Consider the following 26,495-nt stretch of genomic DNA (forward strand, 5'->3'; position numbering starts at 1 on the left):
ACAATGGCACTTACACTGCTAACTTAATTAGCTCTGTTTTTAGCTGCTTGTTCCCTCCTCTCCTTTCACATATCACACACTGTTCACTTCAAGGATGCCATACTTTTTTTAACTATGTCTCAAATACATCACTTTTTAAAAATAATTCCCAACGGTGATGAAACAAATATGTTTTGGTCCATCAGTTTAAAATTTCAACACACCAGCACAGGCTTGAGGAGGAAAATAAGTCCATTAATCCGTCCACAGACTCACACAACCTTATGCAAAAAGGTTAAATAGAGATGACCCAAACTGAGACATTTGGCCTAAACAACCTTAAACCTGGGGACTGACAAAATCTAACCCTGTCTCAGCACTGCACCAGCCAAAGGGGGAAACCTCAGTCAACCATGACCGAACGGGTTTGCTCAAGTCTTGCCAGCTCTTGTCGTGCAGCCTAAACAATTCGGACATATTCTCTCAGTGAGGAAGAGTCTAGGTCTCTAGACGGGTTTTTTTTAGGCGGCATTTTAATTTCCCTGCGGTACCTTTTAAATATCATAAGTAAGCTTAATATCGGGTGTTTTTCTGCAATAAAAAAGCAATATAAAAATATAAAAAGTAAAGCAATATAAAAAGTGCAATGTATCTATGTGAAAAGCTACTGACATTTACACTTGTGCTATTTTAATATTAGCTTGTGAAATCATACACTCGCATTTTTACAGCACTTGAGAAATAACAGACATGCTAGTTACTACACCTGGAGATCAGAGACTTAGCAGGGAACAGAATACAAGTTCATAGTGGCTTAAGGGGACCCCTCTGGTAAATGATAGCAAAATGGACTACAAACCATCTGTTTCAAATCATGAAGAAATCCAACTACCAATGCATTCTGCTGAAAGCAGAAAGGGTTAGCCAGCGTTTGGGTGCTGTAGTACACTGTGAACAGTGCATCGAGTCAATACGTCAAGAGCTCGCCGGCTCTCCTCCGCAAAATTAGGCACCATGCCTTTCCAAACTGGATGGATCTGACACTCAAATCACAACTCAGCTGAAGTAGGCTGAAGCCTTAAAGTGTAGTGGTGAGAATTTTAATCTCTTAACAGATGCAGACACCTAAATGGGTGCCTAACACATGTAAATGATAGCACTTAGGCAAAAACTTTGGGGGTTTTGGTGGTTAGGGTTTTTTTGAAGGGACAGAAAGAAGAATCTAAAGGAGAAATTAAGATGTCTCCAGTCTTACCCAATGTTCCTTTTAGAGGCTGATCCCCACCTGCTTCTGCCGGCAGTGTTGTCCCACCAACCTCAGACAAGTATGAAAGGGAAAATAACAAGGAGCCACAAGTGAGTTTGCACGGTTAACAGCTCGCTCTCTTGAAATTTCCTGCCACAATACATCTTAAAAATATATAGTAAGGAGATGACTACATTCCATCAAAGGGGCTAAGACTGTACATTTAAAATGTACTGTATTTCTACTGGAAAAGGATTGTTCCCTGCTATCCGTTACTCAGAATTTACCTGAACTAATCATCAAAGCATCAGTATAGCAGTGACCTCAAAGGTCCTTCCAGGAAAAGCCTCCCTACTTTAGGAAAAGCATAACAGAAATTCTAAGTGCTAGAATTAATTGAACTGCTTTTTGACTGTGGGTAGATGAAATTCTGTTTTTCTTGGAGGCCTTTTGAGAATAGGCTTAAATGTTAAAATCTTATGAATCTGAGAATAAATACAGTCATCATTAAAACTTTCCAAGATGAGATTCACAGCCTCTTCGTACCTGCATGCTACAAACACCACACACACTGATAACAAAACCACCAGCCCCAAGCAAGTCTCAGGTCTCCGTGGCCTGTATGAACACTCTATCTCACAGTAAGCAATGAAACCTTCTTTACGTGAGATGTGAACCTCTCTAGACTGTGGCTCGAAGTTGGCTATCTTAATGTGCTCATCAAAAAAAAGTGAAAAAAAGAATGTGAAATATTTGCAACATGCAGAGTGGTCAAGATGCTGCAGGAAGCAGAATTTGTGCATCATGATTTCAAGTATTTACATGCACAGCATTGATGTTATTCATCTGACAAAGGCACACTTTGGTCTTTTATCTCTGACCCATTACAACCTCCCCAAAATATTTACCGGCACTGCCTCTGCAAAATTCCCATCTTTGAGCATCTCCCAATCTATTCTCATTGCACAAAACTCCCACGAGAACCTATCCTGTGTGCCAGCAAGCACTCAGCATCCGTGCTGAGAGATACAAACTCAGCCCAGATCTTACTGGAAGGAAACTGGATGCACTTTGCTGATGGTCACCTCTTCACAAGAATGGTGTTTCCTGGAGTGAGATTAGAACTTGCAAAATGGGCTTGCTTAACAGCACCATATTTCAAATCCAAAAGGAACTTCTAGGCCTTTGCATTTGGTGTTTGAGAAATGTCAGCACAGACAACACTTTCCAGAGTAAGTAGTGAAGACGACTATTACAAAACTTCATTAGTCAAGCCTCAGTTACCACAGTCAACTTGAAACCAAGTCACGTACGTGAAAATACAGCATTTGCTGATATACATTTTGCAAACAGATGGCCAATTTAGAAGCAAGATTTGGATTTGGCCTGTTCAAAACCTCTTCTGCAGCTTCATCCCTTCGTGCAAATGCTCTATTACTTGCACAAATTTACATATTAGCCCAAAGCTGTTTGATTAAAACCTAGAGCATCTCCCCATCTTGGGACAGTTTGCACCGGGATACATGCACAGTTATACAGTGCAGAAAAGCAATCCCAGTATCACAAAGTCACCTCTTTGCTAGAAGTAGCAATAGCTGCATCCACTGAAACAATATCTCCTGTGTGTTGCTTCAACCCATTACACTGCAAGACAAACATAGCTTTGGGCAGGAACAGAAGCATGATAGCTACACAAGAAAGGAAGGAAGGACAGGCAGCAGAAAAAAAGGAGCAGAGAAAAGGAGGAGGGAGCGGGACCAATAACACTTCTCCAAATAAGACTGAATTTACAGCTGCTGCAAAAATACAAGCCCCTCAAACTTCTGAGAAGTTAACGAGTCCTGCAGGCCCTAAAGGCACGGTTGCCGGAGGGAAGAAACCTGCAGATGCAGCCAGGTGTGGGATGATCCAAAACAAGAGGTCTCACCGAGCCGTGGGATCTGCTGCAGGAGCTTCCCCCAGCTGGTGGCACCCAGCTTGGCAAGCCCCAGGGCGCAGGACCAGGTGTAAAGCCTCCCCAGCCTCTGCATCCTCCAGCTGTGGACCACATCTGTGGGCAGCATCCGCCCCCAGCTCCGCTGGCGTGCAGTCCCCGGCCTCTCTGCACCCTCTCCCAGGGGTGTCGAGAGAGGAACTTGAGCTCTTGTGTACTTGGCCTCGCCACGCAAACATCTCCCAGACACTGGGAAATCACGTCTTCTTCCACCCGGTGCCATTATTGCAAAGGAATGGGAAGAAGACCCAGAAGCCATTTTTGCCATTTCAGCAATGGGAATGAGAACACGATGCTCTCTGTGTCTAGAAATAAAACCGAAACCGAAAGGGTTGGTTCTATTTATAGAAGTGGGGCAAAAACAGATCAACAACTTCACTGTGTTCATTTTCATGACCTCTCGCTCTTCTTCCTACTCTCTGTGGGCGAAGCTGCCAGGGGGAACAACTCGCTGCAGCCGGCCCTCGGAGTCCCCGGGGCGCTGAGTAGCAAAAGCAGATCCCTCACCCCAGCCTAGGCCACCCACTCTGGCAGTCCCACCTAAGGAGACCCCCAAAACCCACGGGGTCTAAGAGCACGTCACCACCTCCCACGAAGAGGGTCAGCAAAGGCCCGGGTGGGTTTGCTGGTGTCACTCTGTGCCCAGAGGCTGGCCAGCCCCCCCATCAGCAATGGCTCCAAAGGGTCTGGTGAAGGAGGGTCACCTGTCCTGCAGGAGCAGAAATCAGCGGGTCCCAGGCACAGGGATGTCTGGGGGGGCCGTCCGCTCCCGTGGTGTGCGCAGGAACTCACAGACAGGTTTGGAAGTAGCTGCGGTGCAATCTCTGGCTGTACTGTGGTCACTGGGTGCGTAAAAATTGGAGAGCAGAAGATGGAGTTCATCGCCTTCCACCAGTAGAAGGCAGCTCTCTCCATTGCCCGTTTCCTCACAGTTCACCTGAATTAACTTTCGTTGTCCTGAGGTACCTGGAGTGCGGTTGACTTGAGAGGAGCAGAGATTTCTGCTGGTTTACACTCCATCCAAGTTCCTGCAGAATCCAGATTCGCAGATTTCACTTCCAGACAATATTTCTGACTGAGAGAAACCCATAAAAGGGAATGTTTTAACTGTTAGTCACTCTCTAGACCCTCCATTCTGACTGGCCTTTAAGGAACAAATATTCTGCTGCAATGAATCTCAGCTGCAAACTGATCCCGGGGGATCAATATATCGGATCAATCTCAGTTAAGCAACACAATTGTGGGACATTCTCTGTGGAAATGTGAACAACAGTGCTCAATAACACTCTGATTTGTAGGCACACGCACATGTGGAACAAGGAGCACAAGGGGATCTACTCCTTTTGCCCGCACGCTGTGGCTTGAGGGGTTGTGCCCACCTCCCATGTCATCAGTGACGCAATGAATTGCTCTTTAAAAGCCCCCAAGCAGAATTTGTGGAAAAATCTATTTCGCACTGTCTTCGCAAAAGAGGGATCAAGGTATGCACCTTGCACTTTCAGGCAGAAGACGTGTGTTTAAAGGCAGTGAATAAATCATCTTCTAAAGACAAGCTTGAGAAACAGGCACCAGAAATCAGGGCCCCATTGTAGACACTGGTTTTATAGCATAGCCCAACCACCCTTTTTCATCCTTTTCTGCCTAAACCTCCCTTTGTTCTACTGGGCACATGTTTTTCCTTAGGAAACAACCAGCTTATCTCCTCTCTAATTAACAGTCATTTACCGCAAGCTCTCTTTTCCCTCCGTGAGTTGGAGACACGGTTGGCTGAACTCAAAGGACTTGTTCTCCGCTTGTGTTTAGCGTACCCGAGGAAGGGCTTACGGGCTTGGCAGAGCGAGTTGTTGTTGCTCATGTCACTCACGTTGTTGCCGCCAAATCTCAGTTATTCTAACAAAAACCACCACTCTGAAGCACCTACCCAAAATAGGTGCGACTGGCACTTGTTTGTCCCCGAGTCTGCGGGTGAGAGCTGTGGGTGCCGTGGCCTGAAGGCAACGAGGAGCTTCTCACCTGGGGCAGGTAGCGAGGCATTCGGCACCTCACGAGTGAAAACTTTGGCCAAGTGGACAAAACATTGCGTCAGTGCTTCATATATAAATATTGCAGGGGGCTATGCATTCTCCATCTCCATTTTTTCCTTTTTAATCAGAAAGTTAATTTGCCATTTAACTGATACTTCCCATGGGAAAAAATGCTAGTCTTCTGAAATACAGGCACTCTGATCAAGGAAGGCGAGAGGTGAATTTTGTCTGAGGTCAGTTTTACCGAGACAGAGTATTTTGTTTAATTGGTACACTCTGAAATACTTAATCGATGCCATAAAATTCATAAAGCGTTTACCTATCAGCACCTATCAGCATATTGCTTTTTAAATTCTCTTCCATGACAAAATCCAACCTTTTGTTCCTTATTTCAGGTTAGGATAACAGAATAAAAAAAAAAAAAAAGCTTCTAATGATAACCCTCCCTCACTTTACAGGAATGTAGAGAAGTTCATTAGTATTTGTGAACCATACTAAGTTGATATAATTTATGAGAAAATGAGCACTTTGGATGACACCAAGTAAGATATACATAAGGCTCCAAACTAATTAATGAAGATAAAGAGAGTTTTTGAACACTTACCCCCCCATGAGGACCATCTGTTGTAGAGTGAGTACGGCACTTCAAGAAAAGTCTATAAATGTACTTAGATGCTGAGCAGTAGTAAAAGGTGTCTGGGTTAAGTTAGGAATTAAACACTGGTATTGTCCAATTTTTCAGCATTTTTTTTTTAAGGCCTTTTTCTAAAGGTTTGTATTACAGCATCAACTGGTTAAGTTACGCAAGGCAGTACACAAACACACGCAGCGGATGACAAGCCCTGCACTGAGGAGCTCAGCGTCATGCCAAACGTGTTAAAACCTCTGATGGGATTTAGGTACCTAAAAGCATGCAGCTCCCTTCCAGATGTCCAGGGTATCTGAGACACCCCCACCACCCCGGGAACCCCAATGCTTCCACAGCAGCAGCTGGAAGCCAGCCAGGATACCAAAGGGCACCCACATTTTAGGGACTTGGAGTAATCCCTCTGCAAATACCCCTAATTACCTTGGGTCATCCGTAGAGAGAGTGCTGGGAGCAAACCTAGAATTCATTTCCTCGCTCCTTTGTGCGGGTTACCATGCAATATAGGCAAAGTTAACCTCTGTCTGAATTTTGTGTTGTCGCTTCTAACGTCCGAGTTTGTACACTGGTTACTCTCCAGCTGCAAAGTCTTCTGTGCCTTAAAACGGAGAGGGGGTGGCCCGCTGCCTTCCCGGCTCCTCGTTCGTATGCCGCTGCCACCTCCGGTCTCCGATTTCGCGAGCAGAACTACTGGTCCTTCACACACCACGGCTGCTCACCTGAAACGTTTTACAAAGTGCCTCTGAAGGCAAGGTGACATCAACGACCCGCTCGTCTCAATATTGTAAACTGCAACTTTCCAACAGCCGACTTCCAGGTTCAGCCATCTCAGCACTGTGCACTGAACCAAGAACGCTGCTGGCCGCTCTCAGCTGTGCCGCCCTTGCTCTGAATTAGAGGCCTGGATTACCAATTTACCAAATCACTTCATCTTAAGCGTGTGAAGAACTCTGTTGAACCTGATTGCTGGCTTACATGATTGGCAGTAGCCATGGGTTTATGCACTTCAGTGAACATGAGTTTAAACGATGCCACTGAACAGCTGTGTGACGTGAAATAAATCGCTTGATAAAAATCCCTGGTGTTTTCACTAGTGTAAAACTGAGATCTGTCCCGCTGGCACAGTTTGAAAAGCACTAGAAAAATGTTTTTATCTGAATGGCAGATAATAGATGAATTCATGCTTAACTTGCATTATTCCATTTTAGAAAAATTAGTTTAAAAAAACCCTATCATAGCAGCACAGTAATGATAATTGCAGCTTAATTACCCATAACTGATTCTTTATGCCCTGAAATAATTTATTCTCCTTTTATACTTGTCTCTGATATCCATTAGAGTCATTACAACTGTGAGTCTGTAATTACATACTTTGCATTTTAACATTCTATGCCAGTTTGTGCTCTCTTCTTATCTTTCAGTTAATTTCATTACCGAAACATCAAGAAAATTTCCATACAAATTTTCTTGTGATTTGATTGGGGTAGGTTTAGGACTTAATGAAGCCCAGCGAGCCAGTTCTCAGGACAAAGCTTCTGTACGTGCACACAAGTCTGGCTCTGCCGGCTGCTCTGTGTCGTCTGCACCGTGGTAGGATCCATCGCTAGGAAGTCTGCCTTTAGGTTTGGGACTACATTTAAGCATTAAATGGTGGAAGCTAGGACACAACTAGGGGCTCGGGAGAAAGGAGGTTAGATTACATCTGTGTTATGTTTGAAGTTAAACAAATGCTTAAGCCTGCAGTGGGGTTGACAAGGCTCTTCTAGGAGGACCCAGGTCCACTTTCTGCCTCGTGGCACCACCGGTAGAGACACGGGGTTGCCAAAAGCCAGGCCCCCTCCTTCCTGCAAGGAAGCACGCTCTATGCCATCTACATGCATGTGTATGCTTAGCACCGGTGAAAAATTTGGTAAAATCACTGCAGCAAAACAGAAGAGGAAAACGTGAATTCCCTCCGTGCTTTGCTTTCTCACAGGTCTAGCCTTGCTAACGGCTTTCTGTCTTAATTGCCAAAGGTTAGGAAGTATCTGGCCCAGGAAAGCAACCGTGTGGGTTACACTCTACTGCCTTCATCAAACACCAAGGGAGACGCTGGTAGCCCAAGGGGCTAAGATGGTTTAATGGTTGAGGGGAAAGGTCTCAAAGTAAAACCTCTGCTTTCTTACTATCTCTCTGACTCACTAAAAGCTCCCAAACACATCATTTACTCTGTTCTGTCTTTCAGCTTTGCCTCTTTGTAAGACTAGAGTCTTGCCAACTATACCGACGGGACTCTACCGAAAATTGTCTGTAATCTCCCCGTGACAAGAGCCAAGGCAAACAGTATTTTACAATCCCTTCAGTCCAACAGTTGTTTCACGGCCAGAAAAGCAATTTTTCCATGGCTAACATGGCGTGGGCAAAATTGCTTAGGAGATGCAAATATTAAAATAAAATGGAAGTGTGGCAATGCCTTTTAATGGACAAATTACGCTGAGTGACAAATACGAGGTTGTGCAATAAATATTTCACACAGAGAGCAAGTAAAATTTGAGCTATGTGCAGCAGTTGGAACAAATTATTCTGACTTTCCCATGCCACATATTCACCCCATAGAACCACGAGAGCCTGAGAATGACACGTTAAAGTGAATTTCCTCTTTTAATTTAACAAAGGAAAAAAACCTGTCATTTCCTCAGCTGGAATGGGTATACTTTTATTGAGTCAGAAATTTATTTTCTTAAACAACAAAACACCTTCCTCCCTCCTTCTCTCCCTGGTTTACTATTGTTTAGAACATGAGTGGGATAAACCAGAGAGATAAGAAGGAGTAAGTATTTCTAGAACAGAGTTTTTACCCTTTATCAGAGCGTATGCTGCGTGGAGCCACAGGTTCACGGAGTGAAAATTAAGTGACTGCAATTACCTGATGTTCTCTTTTAATTCCCGCAACCAGTAATCTCCACAGCAGTCCACGCAGCGATACCGGCGCCTGACCCTGCATTGCCACAGCTCCCCGAGCAGCACCAACACCGCAGTGTGTTAAAAAACCTCTTAAAAAAGGAGGTAAAGTCAAAAGAAGACAGTTGTTACCAGCCTTCCCCTCTTTAATGGGTTGGAAATAGGCCAACAGCTGGGTGCCGGAGCTCAGCAGTGAATTTGTGGATACTGGAAGAGAGCTGCAGCCCACATTTTTACAGCTGCTGGGCACACACTTGTGTCCCATACGTGCACCAAAATAGCCTGGCAAGCAAGGGACACCCCTCACGTGCAGCTGAAATCCTGGCCGTAAAGCACGTTCCTCCTGTGGCAAAAGAAACCTCACAGTTAAGTTCCTGGGATTGCTTCCCTGCTGGACTGTGTGGGATTTAAGGGCAAAGTAAGAACCAGCAGCAAGTAAACCAGGCCGGCCATGACTAGCGCTTACGGAATCCTGCACAAGCAACTTGGCACAACTCAGTGCTGATACTTCTTTAGTGACGTTGGAAGGAGAGAAAGAGCTTTAGGCTGAAATGCTGGAGCTTATGGGTGGGTAACAGGGCACCGGACACTGAGGTGGAAATGCATTCCCATTGCTATTAGCAAATTTGTTGCCTTGGGCCATTTTGATACAGCAGAGTCCCGTGTTGAACGCACGGTGCAGAGTCCCCTCTCCGCCGCAGGCTCTGTTCTTGCATTTGAAGAAGTTTCTCCAACAACTTCAGTCTCTTGTTAGCAATATTGCAGTCCTCATCCCAGACCACGATATAGATACAAGCAGAATTAACGAGCTCTCTGCACAAAAGGTGGCAGCCCACAAAACTAGACTTTCCCCCTTTCATACAAGGTCCTATGCTATCCTAATGCTCTAGCACACGTCTTTCAGCAAAGCAACCCCCCCAAAAGGGCTGCCTATTTTATCTTTTCTAATTTGCAGGGTTTTAACTTCAATCTCATCAGTAAATGTTCTGCACTTTTCCTTACTAATGTGTAACTTGCATATTTAAAAGCCTTGTAAAAAAATTGTTTCAAATGCTCCTTTTGATGTTTGATCATTTCTTTCTCTGCAGTTGTTAAATTTCAAAGACACGTGTTCTTTCGCTGCACTATTTGCCCTCCTCTGTCCTGTGTACATCCCTCCTCCCCTCACGAGGTACAAATTTGGGCCTCTCTTGCCACTGCTACCTACACAAGTTCCACAGAGGAATGAGATCCGCTGCTCAGTTTCCAATGGTCTCAAGTTTTTTTATTTCCTTCTTCCTGTAAATCACTGCAATTGTGCCTTTCTTCACAGGAGCGTGATGGTTTTGTGTGTTCTCTATTGCCTCTGCCAGCACCCACTGTGAAGCCCACACCTGGGGTTGCTGCTTTCGGTTACTTACCACATACTGTAATGAGCAACAGCTCATACCCGTCTTCACGACTAGCAAAGATGCTCGACTATGCTTGGTGTGTTTAACTGAGGAAAGTCTTCAACAGGTCAAGAACGTCTGAAGAAAACCAGCAGCTCTCGGAGTGGAGCCGACAGGAGCCTGGCCAGCAGTTGGCCGGTCCTGCTAGTTTTTTAAGCTCAGTCAGTATCTACACTTGGAGAAGCGGAAAAGCTGTGGGGCTCGAGGATTTCAGATACCTTTGTCCATAGGAAGCAAGTGAAACCGTGAAACATTTTTCAACTTACACCACATCCCATGCCTTCTGCAGATAAAAGCGCTCGGAAAGGCAGGAGCCCGGAACGCAGACTTCCTCCTCCTCTCGCAGAGACCAGCCTAGTCGGAAGGAAACATCTACTGCTTATCTCCACTTCACAAAACAAGACACAGCCCGTGGTGCAAAAACATGGGCAAAGGCCAACAAGAACCCTGGGGGCACAAACAGCGGCTTTGCATCAAACCTGCTCAGTACTCACGGCTTATGACTCGGAAAGCCGGAGTTTTTTGGAGCTGTGCTTTTATGCCGTGTGAGAATCTGGCTCGAGATTCCCGTTCATCGCGCTCTCTCGGCAAGAAGTAATGCCAGCTCGCAAAAATCATACGCCTGAAAGCAGTGTGGCGGGAGGGCACGTTCGCAACGCACCCAGGCTCTCCTTTGTGCAACTTCTTCTTTCCAAATGACCCAGCGCTCACGAATGTTTCTAAGCTTTTCGCTTTTTTCTTCAAGAGAAAAACTGTAATTCTCAAAAGAGCAACGGCACCAGGAGAAAGGGCTTTAAGGAAAAAAAAGAGCAACAACAGAAAAGCCCTCAAAAGCCCGCATTTATTGTCAAAATCTCTAAAATGATGAGATTTGACAATAAGGCTTTTGTTCTTACGATACATGCAACTAGGCAACATGCAGCTTGATTTCTGCAGCCAGCAGATATTCAAAATACTTTCCACATACAATAGGTGTCAATTTGACTTTATTTAAGGAAAAACGGGGAAAAAACAGTAATTTCCATAATACACAGAAGACAAGTTAGATAGCACTGCAAAAAAAAGGCTGAGTGTTTTACTTGTCACCAGTCTGCTTTGCAGCTCTACGATTAGTAATTTTAATGCAGTTTGTCATTTTGTATTATTGTTTAGCATCTTTATAATCAGCAGAGTTTGGGGTTATAAATCACAAAAAGTGTACTACTACTACTATGAAAAACTAAAAAACCCACAAAAATCACTTTCAAATAAACCATAAATATGTGATGCACATTAGTGTAACAAAACCATTTTTGTAAACATTTTCTCCAACATAACATGTGCATAAGATAAAAAATAAAAACACTGCAGTCATACAAGTTAGGGTTACTTTGACTTAAAGATACAGAAAATTATTACTTATTAAAGCTTAAAACTAAACCTAGGAGCTTTTCTTTTCTTCTTTGCTTACAAAAGCACTGTTTGAAGAGTTCGATGTTGGTATACGTAGTGGTTTTGTAATACTGTTTTTGCCTTGCCGTGTTGGCACTTCTGTGGAGGCAGAAGCTGCCGGGCGGGCAGCCCCACCGAAGGAAGGAGATTCCCCCCCCGGAGCCTCAAAACTTCAACAGCACATATCCGTGACCTGGGCATCCCTACAGTACTGGAGCATCTTCCTCTAGGTGAATAGCATCAACTTTCAAGGACTAGATTAATTTTTGACCACATAGCGCTGGAAGATTTAAATCACGCAGACTGACATTCGATCGAATCAGCTTCGGCAAACTACACTACAGGGCAGCTGTGTGATTACACCCACGTCTACCATCACGTCGTGTTTCCGAGTCCCCTTTAGTTCATTATAGTACAAAAGGTTGATCATTCTTCTGGCTGACCACACCGGGCCTGAAAAGAACACATCCTTCACCTTCAACGCTATCCAAAAGTCATACAATTAAAAAAAAATAGTTCTAGGTACTCCTCCGCCAGCAAATGTAAGGCTTTCTTGAGTTTTGATTCTTTTGAGGGGGGTGTGGGGAGTGTGTGCACACACGTGTGCTGGCGGTACGCATTTACCGCTCGCTTTTCAACCGTCTACGATGTTCGAAGGAGAGTCTTCAGCAGCAACGCTGATTGGGGTTGAAGGATTTACAGCAGTCAGATTTGACACCAAAAGAAGGGTCTGTCGAGTCTGAGCTTTGCACACTCGGTGCTCTTGGCTCTTAATGGATTGTGTGACCAGTCACTCGAGCCATCGGCTTGACTGAATTGAAGAATACGTGTTTAAAAAGCCCTACCTGTCATGCCATGAAGGAAAGTTAACCACAGCAGAAGACAAAGCCCATGAAACACTGGGAGCCTGTTCACTGAATGAACAGCTTAAGGCAGCTGTCAACAAAGTACCCCACCAAAGGAATTAAAAAAAAAACAAAACAAAAAAAGAAGTGAAAACAAAAAGGATGAAACAAATGGCTGAATTGTGACACTGTGCATTATTACAACACCAACAGATTATTATACACTCAAGGTTTCTCAAGTAATGAACATGTAGCCATTAAACAAATTATTACTCTCAAGACATTTATTACAAATGTCAGAACTTATTCATAAAATAAAACTGACTTTTAAAAAAAAAAAAAAAAGAAAGAAAAAAAGCCAGAGCTGGGATCTTACATCTAAACACAGGTATACGCTGTTTTTATGAATAAGCAGTATTAACTACATTCTTAAAAGAGTTTTAGTGCATTGCATTCTTAAAAAAGAAAAACATCACCGCCCCAAAATGTTTCCTACAACATTTAACAGTTTATAGAACTAGCCTAGTTATTTTTACCTGCCTGTTACTAAGCCCACGTGTTAGAAGAGTGAAACCTCTGGGTTTAGGCTAAATTCAGACTTCTATTCAGGATGAAACTGGTTTAAAAAAATGCTTGCTTCATCAAATTTTGTAAGCAAATTACATTAATCAGTGTCTCACTGCCATACCGCTACCATTATTGCCCCAACGGACCACTCTCTCCTCCTGCTGAAACTTGCTATGCAATAACAGTCAGAAACCTTTCAATCTGGTAGTTTTGGTATTAAGATTAAATTAGACATTAATGGTTTTCATCTAAAAACGTATAAACTAAACCACCTCTTTTATTTTATGCATTAAAAACAATGAGGTAGGCACAAAAAATAAACATATGTAGTTTGGATTTTATTTCTCTCTCTCTCTTTTTTTTTTTTTTTTTTTTTTTTTTTTTAAGTTCTGCGAGTGCAGACTGTGGTAAAACTGTTGTTGCACTTCTAGGTTTAAACAAAAATTAAACCTTTAACTGAGGCAGTGCTAATACTGTGACATAACCAAGTTCTGGCCTAACACAGAATCATTATAGAAAATGAATTTTTTTTTCCTTTTTTTCTTTTTTTTATTTTTTTTTTTTTCCTTTTTATCATCTGCACATGTTTCAGGCAATACCTGGTACACAGAAAATGACTAAAGTTATTGGCCAGGCCAAAATAAAACTGCAGAAACAAAAAAACTGAAGAATTCCACCCCGAGCCCCTTCCCACCCTCCCTGTCCCCAAGAAGAAGTTATCCTAGTCACTGTGTCTTTCACATTTTATAAATATTAACTTCTTAAAACCTGCACCTTCCTCTTTGTCCACATATTGTCACATTACAAAAAAGAAATGTCAATTAAATACATTGCTAACATTACTAGACTAGATCTGCCCTCTGTTTCAGCCAGTCTGACTCTCTACACCACTTCTCACCTTCTCTTGCCTGCCTCCTGTCCACTCAACAGCATGTTCATGGTAACTCTGGTTTTTTTTTTCCTTTTTCCCCCCCTCTGTTTTAACACTAACAAACAGAGTCCTTCAAAGCCTAGGAATCCTGGAGCTGAAGGGAAAAGAAGACCTATAGCTTTCTAGCGTGATCCCAAATCTCAAAGACATTTTAGCACCTGATGGCAATATCTTTACAGCACCAGCTGCGTCGCAGCCTCAGTTGAAAAACAAAAAGAAACCTAACACCAGTGATGCCTGCACACACATTTACACAGAGTGCTGCATTAGTGCAGGTCTGTACTCCAGTTGAAAATAATTCCGAGTTATGAAGATCTCAGACTCTGGATGTCAGCAATTCCTCGCCAAATCCCACCGCTTCTACCAGCTCAGAAGAGAAGTCCTGCCAAGGGTCATGAAATAGACTTGACTGCTTCCACCCGACCGTACGGAGGCAAAGAAAACCTGTGAAGAAAAGAAATTGGTTAATTCCACAGGTAGGACAGCAGTGGCTCTAATTTGCCTTCACTGTCCCCGATATTTACAGCGCAATCGCAGTGCTGAGCTGGGTCTGGTGGGGATGGAGTTGACGTTCTTCGTAACAGCCCGTGTGGTGCTGGGCTTTGCATTTTTGTCTAAACAGTGTTATTAACACACCAGTGTTTCGGCTACCGCTAGAACAACGCTTGCACAGCATCAAGGCGCTCTCTCTGGCCCCCTCGCCCCTCAAAGGCCAGTGGGCTGGGGCTGGGAAAGAGACTGGGAGGGGACAATGCCGGGACAGCCGACCCAAACTGACCAAAAGGATGGCCCATAACGTATAGCATCATGCTCAGCGATAAAAGCTCAGGGGAAGAGAGAGGCCGGGGGGGACGCTGAGGTGATGACATTTGTCTTCCCAAGCGTTACGCACGCCGAAGCGCTGCTTCTCGGGAAGCAGCTGGGCACCCGCCTGCCAATGGGAGGTTGTGAATGAATTCCTTATTTTGCCTGGCTTGCGTGTGCAGCTTTTGCTGTCCTTATTAAACCGTCTTTGTTTTGATCTACGAGTCTTTTTGCCTTCCTTCTATTTTCTCCCTATCCCAAAGGAGAGGGGAGCGAGCGAGAGGCTGGGTGGGTGTTTGGCTGCTGGTCAGGGTCAACCCAACCCAAGGACCCAGTTAAAGTACATGTTTATCGTCTTGGGCAAGCTGGGGGTCGGGGGGCGGTGTCGGGGGCAGAATTATACCTTGTCATTGCGTTCACATAAGAACTTGAGTCTTTGTGCCCTTTTGTGCATGAACACACCGTCCAAGTGTCCAGTTTCCACTGATCGTATTTCGATAGCTTTTTCTCCCCAGCCCATAATCTGGTTGGATCGGATGTACGCTTTGGAAAGAAAACACAGCACACAGCCCATTAGGACAGGTAGCGGGCAACATGGAGGAACTGAAAAAGCAGAGGAATACACTGACACACTCTAGTTAAAAATTATCTGCATGTGCATATTGTAACTACTCACATGTTCACAGTGCTATTTCTGTCCTCAGCACCTTCATGATGCCTAAAAATACCTTTTTTTTCTTAAATTTCCCCGCAGGTTTTCCACGTCAGTTATATACTTCTTCCCTGAGCATTCCTGTCACAAAGGGAACTTTACAACCTTCAATTAAATGGAAGGAACGTCGAGTTTTTAGACAGGCTTTTTCTCCCAAGTTTGGCAAAGAGACAGGCTAATTAGGTGTTGACAAGGAGAAAGCAGAACCTAAGGTTTAAATAGACTAAACCCATCCACTCCAGTATGTCCTCAGCACCAGTTCTGTGTTACTTCCCTTCCTTGAAGGAGTTTGTCAGCAAAATCAGAGAAAGAGGAGAGGGAAAGGGAACGCTAGAAAAAAATAAGCTAGCCTCCTTTAATAGGAGTAATACTTCAAAAAACTGATCTCCTTGAGAAAGCCAATTGGTCTGAAAAGCATTCAGTATATCTCAAAAGGGGTTCATGTTAAGCTCTCCAAGTGGAAATACTATTATTTGTCATACCGCTTTCCTTTGTGCACAAATAAAGCAAAAAATCAAGCATTTTTCCTTAGAGTGTCACTGGGGAAAAACAGATTAGTAGTAGCATGAGGGAAGAAATCTGTTCTTGATAGCAGTAAAAAAATCAAATAAAGGAGAAAGACACCAGCATTATGAAAAGGTATATTCAAAAAGCAATTTGATGGATAGTCTTAGGAATGCTGCCAAGAATAACATATGGGAACTTAATGAAGAATAAGCTGTTGCCTCTGATTTGCATGCATACTTAACAGAAAAATAAAAAGAAGTACAATAGCTCTTAGCAAGCAAAATTTAAAAATATTTAATTTTGCAGTACTTCCCTTTTATAGAATTTTTTCGTATTAATTTTCAGTGAAATCAAATTATCTACTACAGTATAATGTATACCTATAACACTGCATATACCATCATGGTAACTGGGCCAAACAGCTTCTAAAAATTGTCAGATGAGATGTTCAGATGGTGTCAGCTGCCTCAGTGCCATTTACTTCACAGGCACTCCAGTCCCCAAAGGCTCTGCAATTTGCCAGCTGATCTGCTTGCTTTTAGATCTAGTCAAGAGTTAATCACCGCAGGAGTGAACATGCTGTGCATGACACTTCTTTAAATTTCCTCCTCCATTATTGTTCGCGTTGCTCGAACAGCTATCAGCAGTCACCTCCCAATACATGCATCCATTCCAAAGCACATAAAATACAATGTGCTTGCCCAGCAAAACGAAGGTGTGACCACAGCCCATGCTACGCTCAGCACTGAAATACGGCAACACAGGCAGTAAGAGCGATCTTGGTGCCTACTTGTGTCCGTAACAAATCTGCGCCCATTTTACTACACTTGTTGCTCCCACTCTCAAAACGACCTTATTTTGAGCTGGAGAGATGTGGGAGAACTATCATGCTAGGATAGATGAGCAATCTGCAGGTGAATTAAACACATCAAATCAGATATACTGACTGTTATCTAAAAAGCATTACCCATAATATCTTACCCATCTGCCACCTTACATGTCTTTATACTGAAAGGTTTCCACAACTTTGTGGCTGTCTAGCAAAATTCTGCAGCAGCCTACAGAGGCCCTGGTGAGTTTTTTATTCCTGAACTCCACAACTTGTTTGGATTTTGTTCTTAAAAACTCAGCACAAAACAGATCCGTATGATTACTCTCCACTTTGCACAGCTGTTTTCCAGGAATACTACAACATTGCTGCTTCTGAATCTGAAGTCGAACCTGATGCACCTTGTTCTGCCCGCATGCACACACTCACGCTCCCTAACGGCACGTTGTATATGAGTCGCCAGAGGCGCTTACCAACTGAAGTTGGCATTTCTCCCCACTGCAGAACCACATCCTTGGTTATCCTTCCGTACGTGTTGACGTAAACTCCTTCATCCTCATAGCAGACCAGTAGCTCCATCCCATCCGTGTTTGGGAGAATGATGATTGCGTGAGGTTGGATACTGCTCTGGATCTACGGAGACAGAAGAGAAGAGGAAGCCTTTTGTTTTAATGCCGCAGAGCCTGCGCTGGGAGAAAGGGGCTGGGTGATTTTTGATTTTGGCTGACAGCAGATCGGGGATTTACTCACTTTAGAAGTGCTAGCTCTGCTCCCCCCTAGCTAGCCACCCTACACAGTGACAACAAAGACTGTAAACCCTTGGGGCACAAATCCTCTCATCTCAAGGCAGGTATCTAAAACCAGGAAGGATTAACTTCTCTGTAAGAGTGCCCATTTCTTTCCATAGGCAGAAAGGGAGCCTGGGGCAAGCAGCCCAGAAGCAGACCTCAGACCCCTGCACTGTAGTGAATGGTGCTTGGGGAGGTACGTCACACACCGCAGGCCCACCTGACAGCTCTGTGTACAACAAACAACGGGAAACCTTGGTAGCTAAAGCCACCTGGCCTTTGCCAACCCTGTTGAATCTCATCAGTGGGCTGTCGTGTCATTTGCACTGCCACCTTCCCTGCAGCCTCTGCCGGGCATTTGCAATGCACTCGGCCATTAGGTGCTGCCCCTGAAACCGTCACGTTGGCCCACGTCAGATCTGAGTGGGCAGCTCCCAACCACGGAGACGTACTGACCACGAGGAGAAGACAGAGAGTGAGGCGCAAGCCCCTAAGCACAGGTGGCCGCATCCGCTCGGACCTCTCCACCCGATTTACCGCGGCCAGCATCTGGCAGTGATCCATAGGGACAGCCTCGTGTGATGGTCAGCTGAGGAAAGGAAGGGGCAGGGACAACCAGAAAGAAAGGAAAAAACCGACCCCGGCAGCAGCTCTTACATGTGTCGGTAGATAAATATCATAGACCGATCCTGAATCCACATCAACGGCATGGAAGCCAGCGCAGGAGCCATAGATCACTTTTAGTCTCTGACCCTCTTCTACGGTTAGATCCACCAGCAATGGCTTATGTACCAATTCTCCAAACGACTGTGAGACAACCATCAGTGAGATTTACTTTTCTGCTTAGAACCAGTGGGTTTTATAAAAACATGCTCTAATGCACATATTATGGGTTTATTCCTCCCACGTCCCTCCAGCCCCCATCCACCAGACCAGTTAGGCTAACACATCTCTCATGGACAGGGACAGATTACTCTGCAATCTGTTGCATTTCCATCACATAATATTGTAAGCTGTTTTCTGTGGGGTTTACTTTAGTTGGTCAGTTTGTTTTTTAGTAAGAATTGTTCTCCCCAAAGTTCAGGGCAATTTGACACTCCCATAGTGTCTGCTTCAATCTGCACAACCGACAGTAACTGATTTGTCTGTAAATCAGTCTGGTAATTATACCAAACCAGCTAACTTCATTCTTGCAGCGTTCAAAAAAAATAACAATGCTGAGTATCGCTTAATGACTTCTTCTGCTCAGATTAAGATGTTTAGACTCAGTTCACTTCTCTCTGCCTCATGTTTTAGTTACAGAGAGATGAAACAAATAGTTGTGATATTGTGTCATTTTGATTATTAGTTTATGCTCAGTTAGAATTTAGAATTTTAAGCATACTGCCTCTTAGAACTAAAAAACCTCATAAATTACAATAAAATACGAAGTTTGTGGGAGATTTACCAAAGAACTTGTAATATGACCATGATAAAATGTCAGAACATTTTTGTAAAAGGGGTAACTGCGAGTGTCTATGAGAAAATCCTACATACAGCTGAAATATACTGTTACCTTAAAGGCCATAAATTTATGGTATGGCTTTGGTGCCCATGCATAGACTTCCACAGAACTCTTCAATGCAATTACCAAGAACTTGATTCTTTCATATTTTACTGAAATTAAACAAAACAAAAAAGAATTCAGCAGTAATTCCAAAGTCATTCCAGTTACTTCAGGAAAGCAGAAAATGACAATATTTCTCCATACTTACATACATTTGGAGGTTTTTAGTAACACTGCATTTTAGGATTGCTAATTCTATGTAGTTAAGTATTTTGACACATTTATGCCACAAAAATCATTACTCTTATCAGTAACCGAACCTGCCACCATGTTTCGAATTACCTAGTCGGTACACACTTATTTACGCTTATTTTTTTCCACATTAGACAGTGCTTACTCATCAAGACAAGAAAATCAGTTTTCAGACAGGGACATTTCCAATAAAAGAAGGCTATGACTGTGGCAGAACGTGTTGGCAGTTCCAGTCAGCACTGGCAGCAGTATTTTGCACTGATGGCAAAATTCCCCAGAGGAAAGGAGGAAAAAAAGGAACTAAAATAAAAAGTTAAGAAACAAGTCCATTTCAAAAGCAAAAGGCAAGTTTGATAGCGGAGCATTTTCCTTTGTCCCTAAAGTCTGAGACAACTCACTTGAAAAAAAAAAAGTCCACAGTATTTATCAGAAATAAAGTGTCGTTACATAGCTGATCCACAGATGCTCGAATATATCTCCGTTGCCATATTCAAACAGCTGGCTAAATGAACCATCAGAAAAAGCTCTGTTCACTACTGCTGTTCTCAGGAGAGGGCTGACGAAGACTAGGAATGGCCATTGCAGAAGTGTTGCTGGATCTGCAGTTCCAGCTGCCATCTGGATTTGGGAAGGAACAGATCATGGGGACTTCGAAACATTGAGGTTTGTTAAACCTGTCTCCAACACTCTTTTTAGGGGGAGAAAAAAAAAATTAACATTATTTAGATGACACTGAGAAACTTCTGGAGGTTTCTGCAACCTCTTCACCCCGATTTTTAGGGGAATATGACACTTTTCCAAAACAATGAGTAATTCCATGCATGTTCACCTTCTGCCATTATATCTCCCAACCAAAACTGATTTTGAAACATGGCAGGAGTGAAAATCTCAGACTTGTGAGAAGAACACTTCTTTAATAAATACTATTTTAAGGTCTTTTAGATATCTTACTATTGTACAAGCCTGCAGTTGTTGTTGCCTACCAAGAGACAGGGAGACAAAGCTAGTACTTGCTCTCTTTTTACTCTGCAGGAAAGCAAGACTAATGAACTATAAGTGTTAAAGGACTTGACACTTTTTCAATAGAAAAAAAAAAAATAAAAAATTGCTCAACCTCCACAGCTGTACTGACTAAAAAACAGAGCTTTTGTTCAGTCTTGTCTAGCTTACAAGACTTCTTGGAATTTTTTCTTGGGGAAGAGGGGGGTGTTAAACAAAACCACCTTATCTGTGAAAGGGGACCTTTGATAATCCTCATTCTTTGCTCTGGGTGCTATCTGGGAACTCACCCAAATCTTAAGTTTCGAAAGAGCAATTTATCATTTAGAGAAGCCAAAAGTTGCCTGAAGCAACCGAGATCCATAAATACCACTTCACCCTGACGTCCCAGACCCCTGTTCCATCAAAGAGACAAGGAAGCAAATCAGTGCCAGCTGCCTCGATGGCAGCCTCCAGACCGTGAGCCCAACTATTGGCAGAGCTCATCCTTGGGAACTGAAGCGCAGCTGTCAAAGCGGCCTCTCACTACCTGAAGAAGTCTACAGTACGTCTATGGTTCAGAGGGAAGTTCAGTGCCAGGCTGCAGCCCAGGGTAACAAACCCCTCTTCATCTGGAAGAGAATGCTCTTTGTTTCAGATGCTTCCCTGCTGGAAAGCCTCCTTGCAATAGCTGTTAATGTATTGTTAACAGGCCACTTCATTATGCTGCTGACACCCTGGGGTATGATACCAGAGAAGTACATTATTAATTGTTTTCGGGGTCAAGCTCCTGGTTCAGCAGTCACTTACTGCCATCGTTATTGATTACGCCCCACCAGCAGGTTTTTCCAAGAGCACACGCGTGACAGGAGGAGACTGAGCTCAGGCTGATTGCTGCTGCTCCACATTGACTGACACAGCTGGAAAGGAACTGAGCTGGCTCTTAGGAGAAAACCAAATCAAAGGCAACATCCAGTGCCCATTAAGATGCATCATGAAACCGAAGCAGGAGAAAGAGCTCTTGGTTCATATCCCCATCTGCAGGGCAGCGGGCTCACTGCATACTCTGCTGACTGAATGCTACATGTCTTTCACTAGTTCTGGTGGAAGTTTCTACAGCCAAATCCATTTAAATTACTTAATACCACTCAAAAGGCACCTGCCTAGTGAAAACACACTTCATCCCGTAACTGTACTGCAGTTGATCTGAGACGGCATTAAGAAATTTCGTGAGCTAAGGGGAATCAATGAATCATCTTGAAGTTAAACATATGCTTCTGTTCCCAGATGCTTCCCCAAAGCTCGTGCACTAGCTGCACTTGCTTTCTTCTCCCACTCTCTTTTTTTTTTCCTTTTCTTTTTTTTGCCCAGTCTTTAAAATCTACATTAAAGAGAGAGACTTTTTTCACTCCGTTCCAGCATGTGATTTCATCATGGTAAAAGATTAGGGAACCCCGTTGGTGAAGACAACGGCTGCTGGTTGACAAGAGTCCCTCTGTTACCTAATGGGTCTAACAGAGGTGGTGAAACGTTACCAGCCCTAACTGGCCTTATTAGCACTCTCCTGGTAGTTGCATCCACTACGGGAAGGAGACAGATGGGGGCTTGTGCCCGCTTCAGTTCACAGCCCAGCATCACACTGCAAAACCTCTCTCATGTTCAGTTTAACCCAGTAACTCGCCATCTATTCTGGTCCTTTGCCAGAAAAGTTCACCCCGAGGGATAGGGAAGACAGCTAGAAATAAACCCAAACCTTAAACCCAGCAGCTACACACACTGCAGTTCCCTTTCTGAGCCAGCTTTTATCCTGATGATTTGATAATCGCATTTGCTACTCACCAACTTTATAGTGCACACAGCCTTCCAAGTCGCCCACCGTTGTCCAGCCCTGTTTCTTTTCTACTTCAGGGTCATTGTGAAGGATTTTATTTCTTAACCAGGACAAATAGTAAACTCGCAACTTGTTCTTCTTACCTGGCCACAAAATGAAAAAGATTGGTTTATCTCCATAGGAAGATAAGTGCAAAAAACCCTGCCCAAGCAAACAGAAAGCCCTGCAGAGCAAACCAAAATAACAATGAAGGAGAAGCTATGCAACCACAGAAATCTCCCTCAGTTTTTATGTCCACAACAGCTTTACTCCAGACTCCACCCAAACACACGCTTTCCCGATAGTCAATGACAGAGACACATGGTAATACCACATGAACATAAAATGACAAACTCAAGGGAACAGCTCTTCAGTTGCCTGATTCTTAGGATGCAAACAACTTTTATTAGAAAAGCCTTATAGTCCCACAACAAAAGCACCAAAGAGTCATGCACCAAGATAAAAAAAAATAGATAGCTAAGTCAGAATGGCTCTTTTTCGCACAGAACTGTAGGACAGCAAGCTAAGTCAGAATGGCTCTTTTTCGCACCAAACTGTAGGACAGCAGCAGGATGGAATTTGAGGCCCAAAATTATCTACACAGCTATTAGAAGAGAGTAGGACTGGTTTGAAAGGAGGAAGCAAAAGTGAAGAAGAATATGGTGATGAAATGTATTTCACAAATTCTTCCCAGTTAGTTACCAGGACATTTTCATCCCTTGTATCATGCTCAGAGACACAAACTGGTCAAGTTTTGTTAAGAATGTTCATTATTCCCCTGGTAGAAAAGCACACCAAACAGCAGCGCTAAACAATTTCATTACCGAACCACTTTACACCAGTTCTGTTGTAAGTAAAAATGTACAATACCTGAAATTACAGTGAGAGAATTTCACACAGCCCATGCAAACTTCATCCGCTTGCTAAAAGCTGACGACTGCTTTGTCAGCAGCCCTTCCCTTGTGCTGCAAGGGGTGTAATACTTATCAGCCTGCACACAGAAACTGCAAGAGGTGTTTCTTCTCCACAGGTGAGAGAATCTACTTGTCCAGGCTGCCCTATCTTCAGCTGACAACGCATCTGCCACAGTCATCAAAATACAGCTCAGACTCTTAACTCTCAATACAAGAAGGCCTCTTTGAATGCAGAGCAAGGTTCATGATAAACTTTATCAGTGATTCTTCAACAACTAATGGCCTACAAAGCATTTGCTGAACTAGCGAGAAGGTGGCCCTAAATGCATATACTCAAAGTTTGCATCCTCCTTCCTCCAGCTGCTTTGCTGCCCAAAGCCATTACAGTCCCACAGATGAAGCTGGAAGCGAGGAAGAGAGATGATCCCTGCTTTGACTAGGAGCCATTTCAGAAGGCTCCACGAGGACTCTGCGCAACGAAAGGAAATAGGAGATGCTCTCAGGGATGCAGCTTGTCAGTGGAGTAGCTCCATGCTAGTGCTTCATGAGCCATGATGAGGCAGCCGGGTGCCTGTGGACAGCGTTTCACGGCCCTTGGAGCTGAGAAGAAGACAGCTGACCTGTCCTGCAGTCAGTGCTGGGCTGGCCAAGTGACACCGTACTGGACCACGCTGCAGAAAGCCATGACCTGCCAGCCAGATCCAGCTACAGAGTTTAGCTAACGTCTTTAATTTGTCTTTTGAAGTCTTCACATGATGCCTACCGATGGATCAGTTCACAGCTGGCTGCTCCTTTGCGAGACAGGGATGGGCATACAGCATCAGGGGATCCCGGCTGCAGCAGGACACGAAGCCCGAGCATTGAGACCATCTCGCTGTGCCCGGCCAGCTCCACCCTGGGGTCCTGGAGCTGGCACAGAGCCCCTGCCCCGATGGCAGAGCCGGGCTCCTCGGGAAAAGCAGCTGCAGGGGCTGGGGCAGCACGCGGGGAAGCACAGCTTGCAAACAGGCTGCTCCAAGGACTCCAGCACCACAAGCCGTTCCGTTACGAAGATGCACGGTTTAAAAGATCCTTTTATGATTACTTGGATGGGGAAGGGCAGGAGGAAAAGAGGAGGCGGTTTCACGGTCAAAAATCTGTTCACTGAGCTTAAATCTAAAGCGGAATTGGAGACCTGTTTTCAAATACTAGACCTGGTATTTAATTTTAAAAGCCCCTCTGCTCTGATGGCACGAAATGAAATGTGAAGTAACATTGCACTGTCCTTTGTTTATCCCCACTACAAATGTGACAGCAGATTTGGCAGTAAATGAGCATCTGGATTTACTGCCTGACTTCATATTTATTAAGCCACGTTTCATAAAGGGATAAAGCCCCATCACTCCCAAAGTTTTCTAAAGATTTGGAAAAGGGACTAGAGCAGGAAACAATATTCCCAGAAGTCCCACATCTGACCAAGGAAAGGTCCTCCCAAGAAAATACTGCAAACAATAGCCACAAGGGCCCTTTTAGAAACACTGAAAAATAGGGAACATCGTCCAGACCAGAAGGCACTGCAGTTCTGGGCAACAAGAGTTCAGAGGGCTCAAGGGCAGTACAATGCACTGAATGTTTTTAAAACCATCACAAGTCCCTGTCCACCAGGAGACAAATTCTCTCTCAGATATTTCCACGGCTTTAGCTTCCCCAGTAGCTTAGTCAAACTTGAAGACTCAGAACAAACAGCACACACGGGAACTTCCCAGCACGTGGCTAATTTTTTTTTTTTTTTTTTGGTTCACATGATGTGCACCAGGGTACTTCTCTCCAACCAGAAACATTTTTCAAAACAACAACAGAGAAATATCTCAAGTGCGTTCCCATTGTGTTTTAGTGTCTAGACCACAAGGAAAGTCACAAGACAGGAAATTCCTCTGCCTTTCAGCAGCCTGACATGAAAAGAGCAGCACTGGTTAGTTATATAAACGTGGCTATGCATGTATTTCAACAAGTTATGCTGCTCTTAATGTTCATATTGGGAGTGGGGGATTACATCCTTCTGCTTGTAAATCTCTACCAGTCAGTTTAAACAGGTCTCAAAAATCTGGTCTCTTTTTTTTTTTCTCCTTTGTCTAATTGTTATGGTCATGAAATAAGAAAGAAAACTCTGCTCCAGCCATCAAACAAACTGATCAGCCAGTGACTTGTATGAGAACTCCCGGCTCCGATTCTCCCACAGACATTGTTTCAAATGCAAAGTCCCGTTTCCTATATAGAGTTTTTGTTTTTACTGTTGCTGTGGTTTTTAATTATTAAGCAGGCAGATTCCAACCAGTTCTTCTGCTCCGTCATCCCTTCCTACCTTCCTGAGTGCCACCATCAGCCAGTTGGGCTGGCAAAACCCTTGGGGAGCCACAAGCAGAGCATGTTCTGTATGCACGTCGCTGATCCCTCCTCCAGCATTTTTATGACTCTCAGCACTGTATTACCTTAGCAGCCGAAACTATGTTTTTGCCTCCCAACAGTATGAACTGAAGAACACGATCAACTACTCTGCTTTGACCTGCAAAGCTTTCTTGCACCAGCTGTAGCAGTATCAGTATCTCAGTATCAAAAGCTTTGTTGTCAAAAAGTTTTGTATTGCAGATATAAATTGGGGAAAGACTTGATTTCAGGTTTTCAGACTCGAGAGTGTATATTAAAATCAATTTTAGGTGACAATCCCCTCGAGATCCTAATGCACTGCACACAAATGTGGTGACACCTTTCAAACCTCACCACCGTCAGCACACCACTTCCTGAAAAAGTTGAGAGAACATATGGCCAAGTGTGCCGTAGGGAGCTGAACAACGCTCCCAGCGAAGCGGCAGCAGTCCTGGGACAAAGCTCAGAGGCAGCTCCATAACCAATCTGCCAAAACGGACTGTTTGCAGAAACATGACCTCATTTCAGCATTCCTAGTTTGCCTGGAGAGGTGGAGCAACTCACCGCAAATAGAAAGACACTAAGGGAAGTCCAGCATGAGAGTAGCTTAAATGGAGAACTGCAGTGCAGAAGCCAAAAGAGGGACGTAAGGGGGAGCCTGGGCATAACAGCATGACGGTTTTGCCAAGTACGCTCCCCCAGCCCTACCTCTCGGTGGGCAGGGATGCCTCTTTCCTGCCTCGTACTCCAGTAACCTCCCATAAAACACAGGAGATGGGACAGAGACAAAGGCATAAACCAGCCAAAGATCCGCTGATTTCTTAAGGGTTAATGTATCATGTCTCCACAGAGGAAGCAAT

General features: G+C 44.0%; 1 protein-coding gene across 13 annotated transcripts in view; it reads right to left on the bottom strand.

Annotated features, from left to right (window-relative positions):
- Nucleotides 1-11,227: 11,227 nt before the first annotated feature.
- Nucleotides 11,228-26,495, bottom strand: part of MAP4K4 (mitogen-activated protein kinase kinase kinase kinase 4) — a 171,410-nt gene continuing 156,142 nt past the window's right edge. For all 13 annotated transcript variants that reach the window (XM_041119526.1, XM_029998681.2, XM_029998687.2 and 10 more), the window contains 6 exons: nt 22,288-22,422; nt 19,228-19,328; nt 18,330-18,479; nt 17,358-17,517; nt 15,240-15,379; nt 11,228-14,476 (listed from right to left, as the gene is read on the bottom strand). In XM_041119526.1, coding sequence (XP_040975460.1) covers nt 14,393-14,476; nt 15,240-15,379; nt 17,358-17,517; nt 18,330-18,479; nt 19,228-19,328; nt 22,288-22,422 — 770 coding nt within the window. In that variant the 3' untranslated portion in view covers nt 11,228-14,392. The remainder of the gene's footprint in view (nt 14,477-15,239; nt 15,380-17,357; nt 17,518-18,329; nt 18,480-19,227; nt 19,329-22,287; nt 22,423-26,495) is intronic.

This window comes from Aquila chrysaetos, chromosome 23 (assembly GCF_900496995.4).
Source record: "Aquila chrysaetos chrysaetos chromosome 23, bAquChr1.4, whole genome shotgun sequence".
Classification (NCBI taxonomy): domain Eukaryota; kingdom Metazoa; phylum Chordata; class Aves; order Accipitriformes; family Accipitridae; genus Aquila; species Aquila chrysaetos.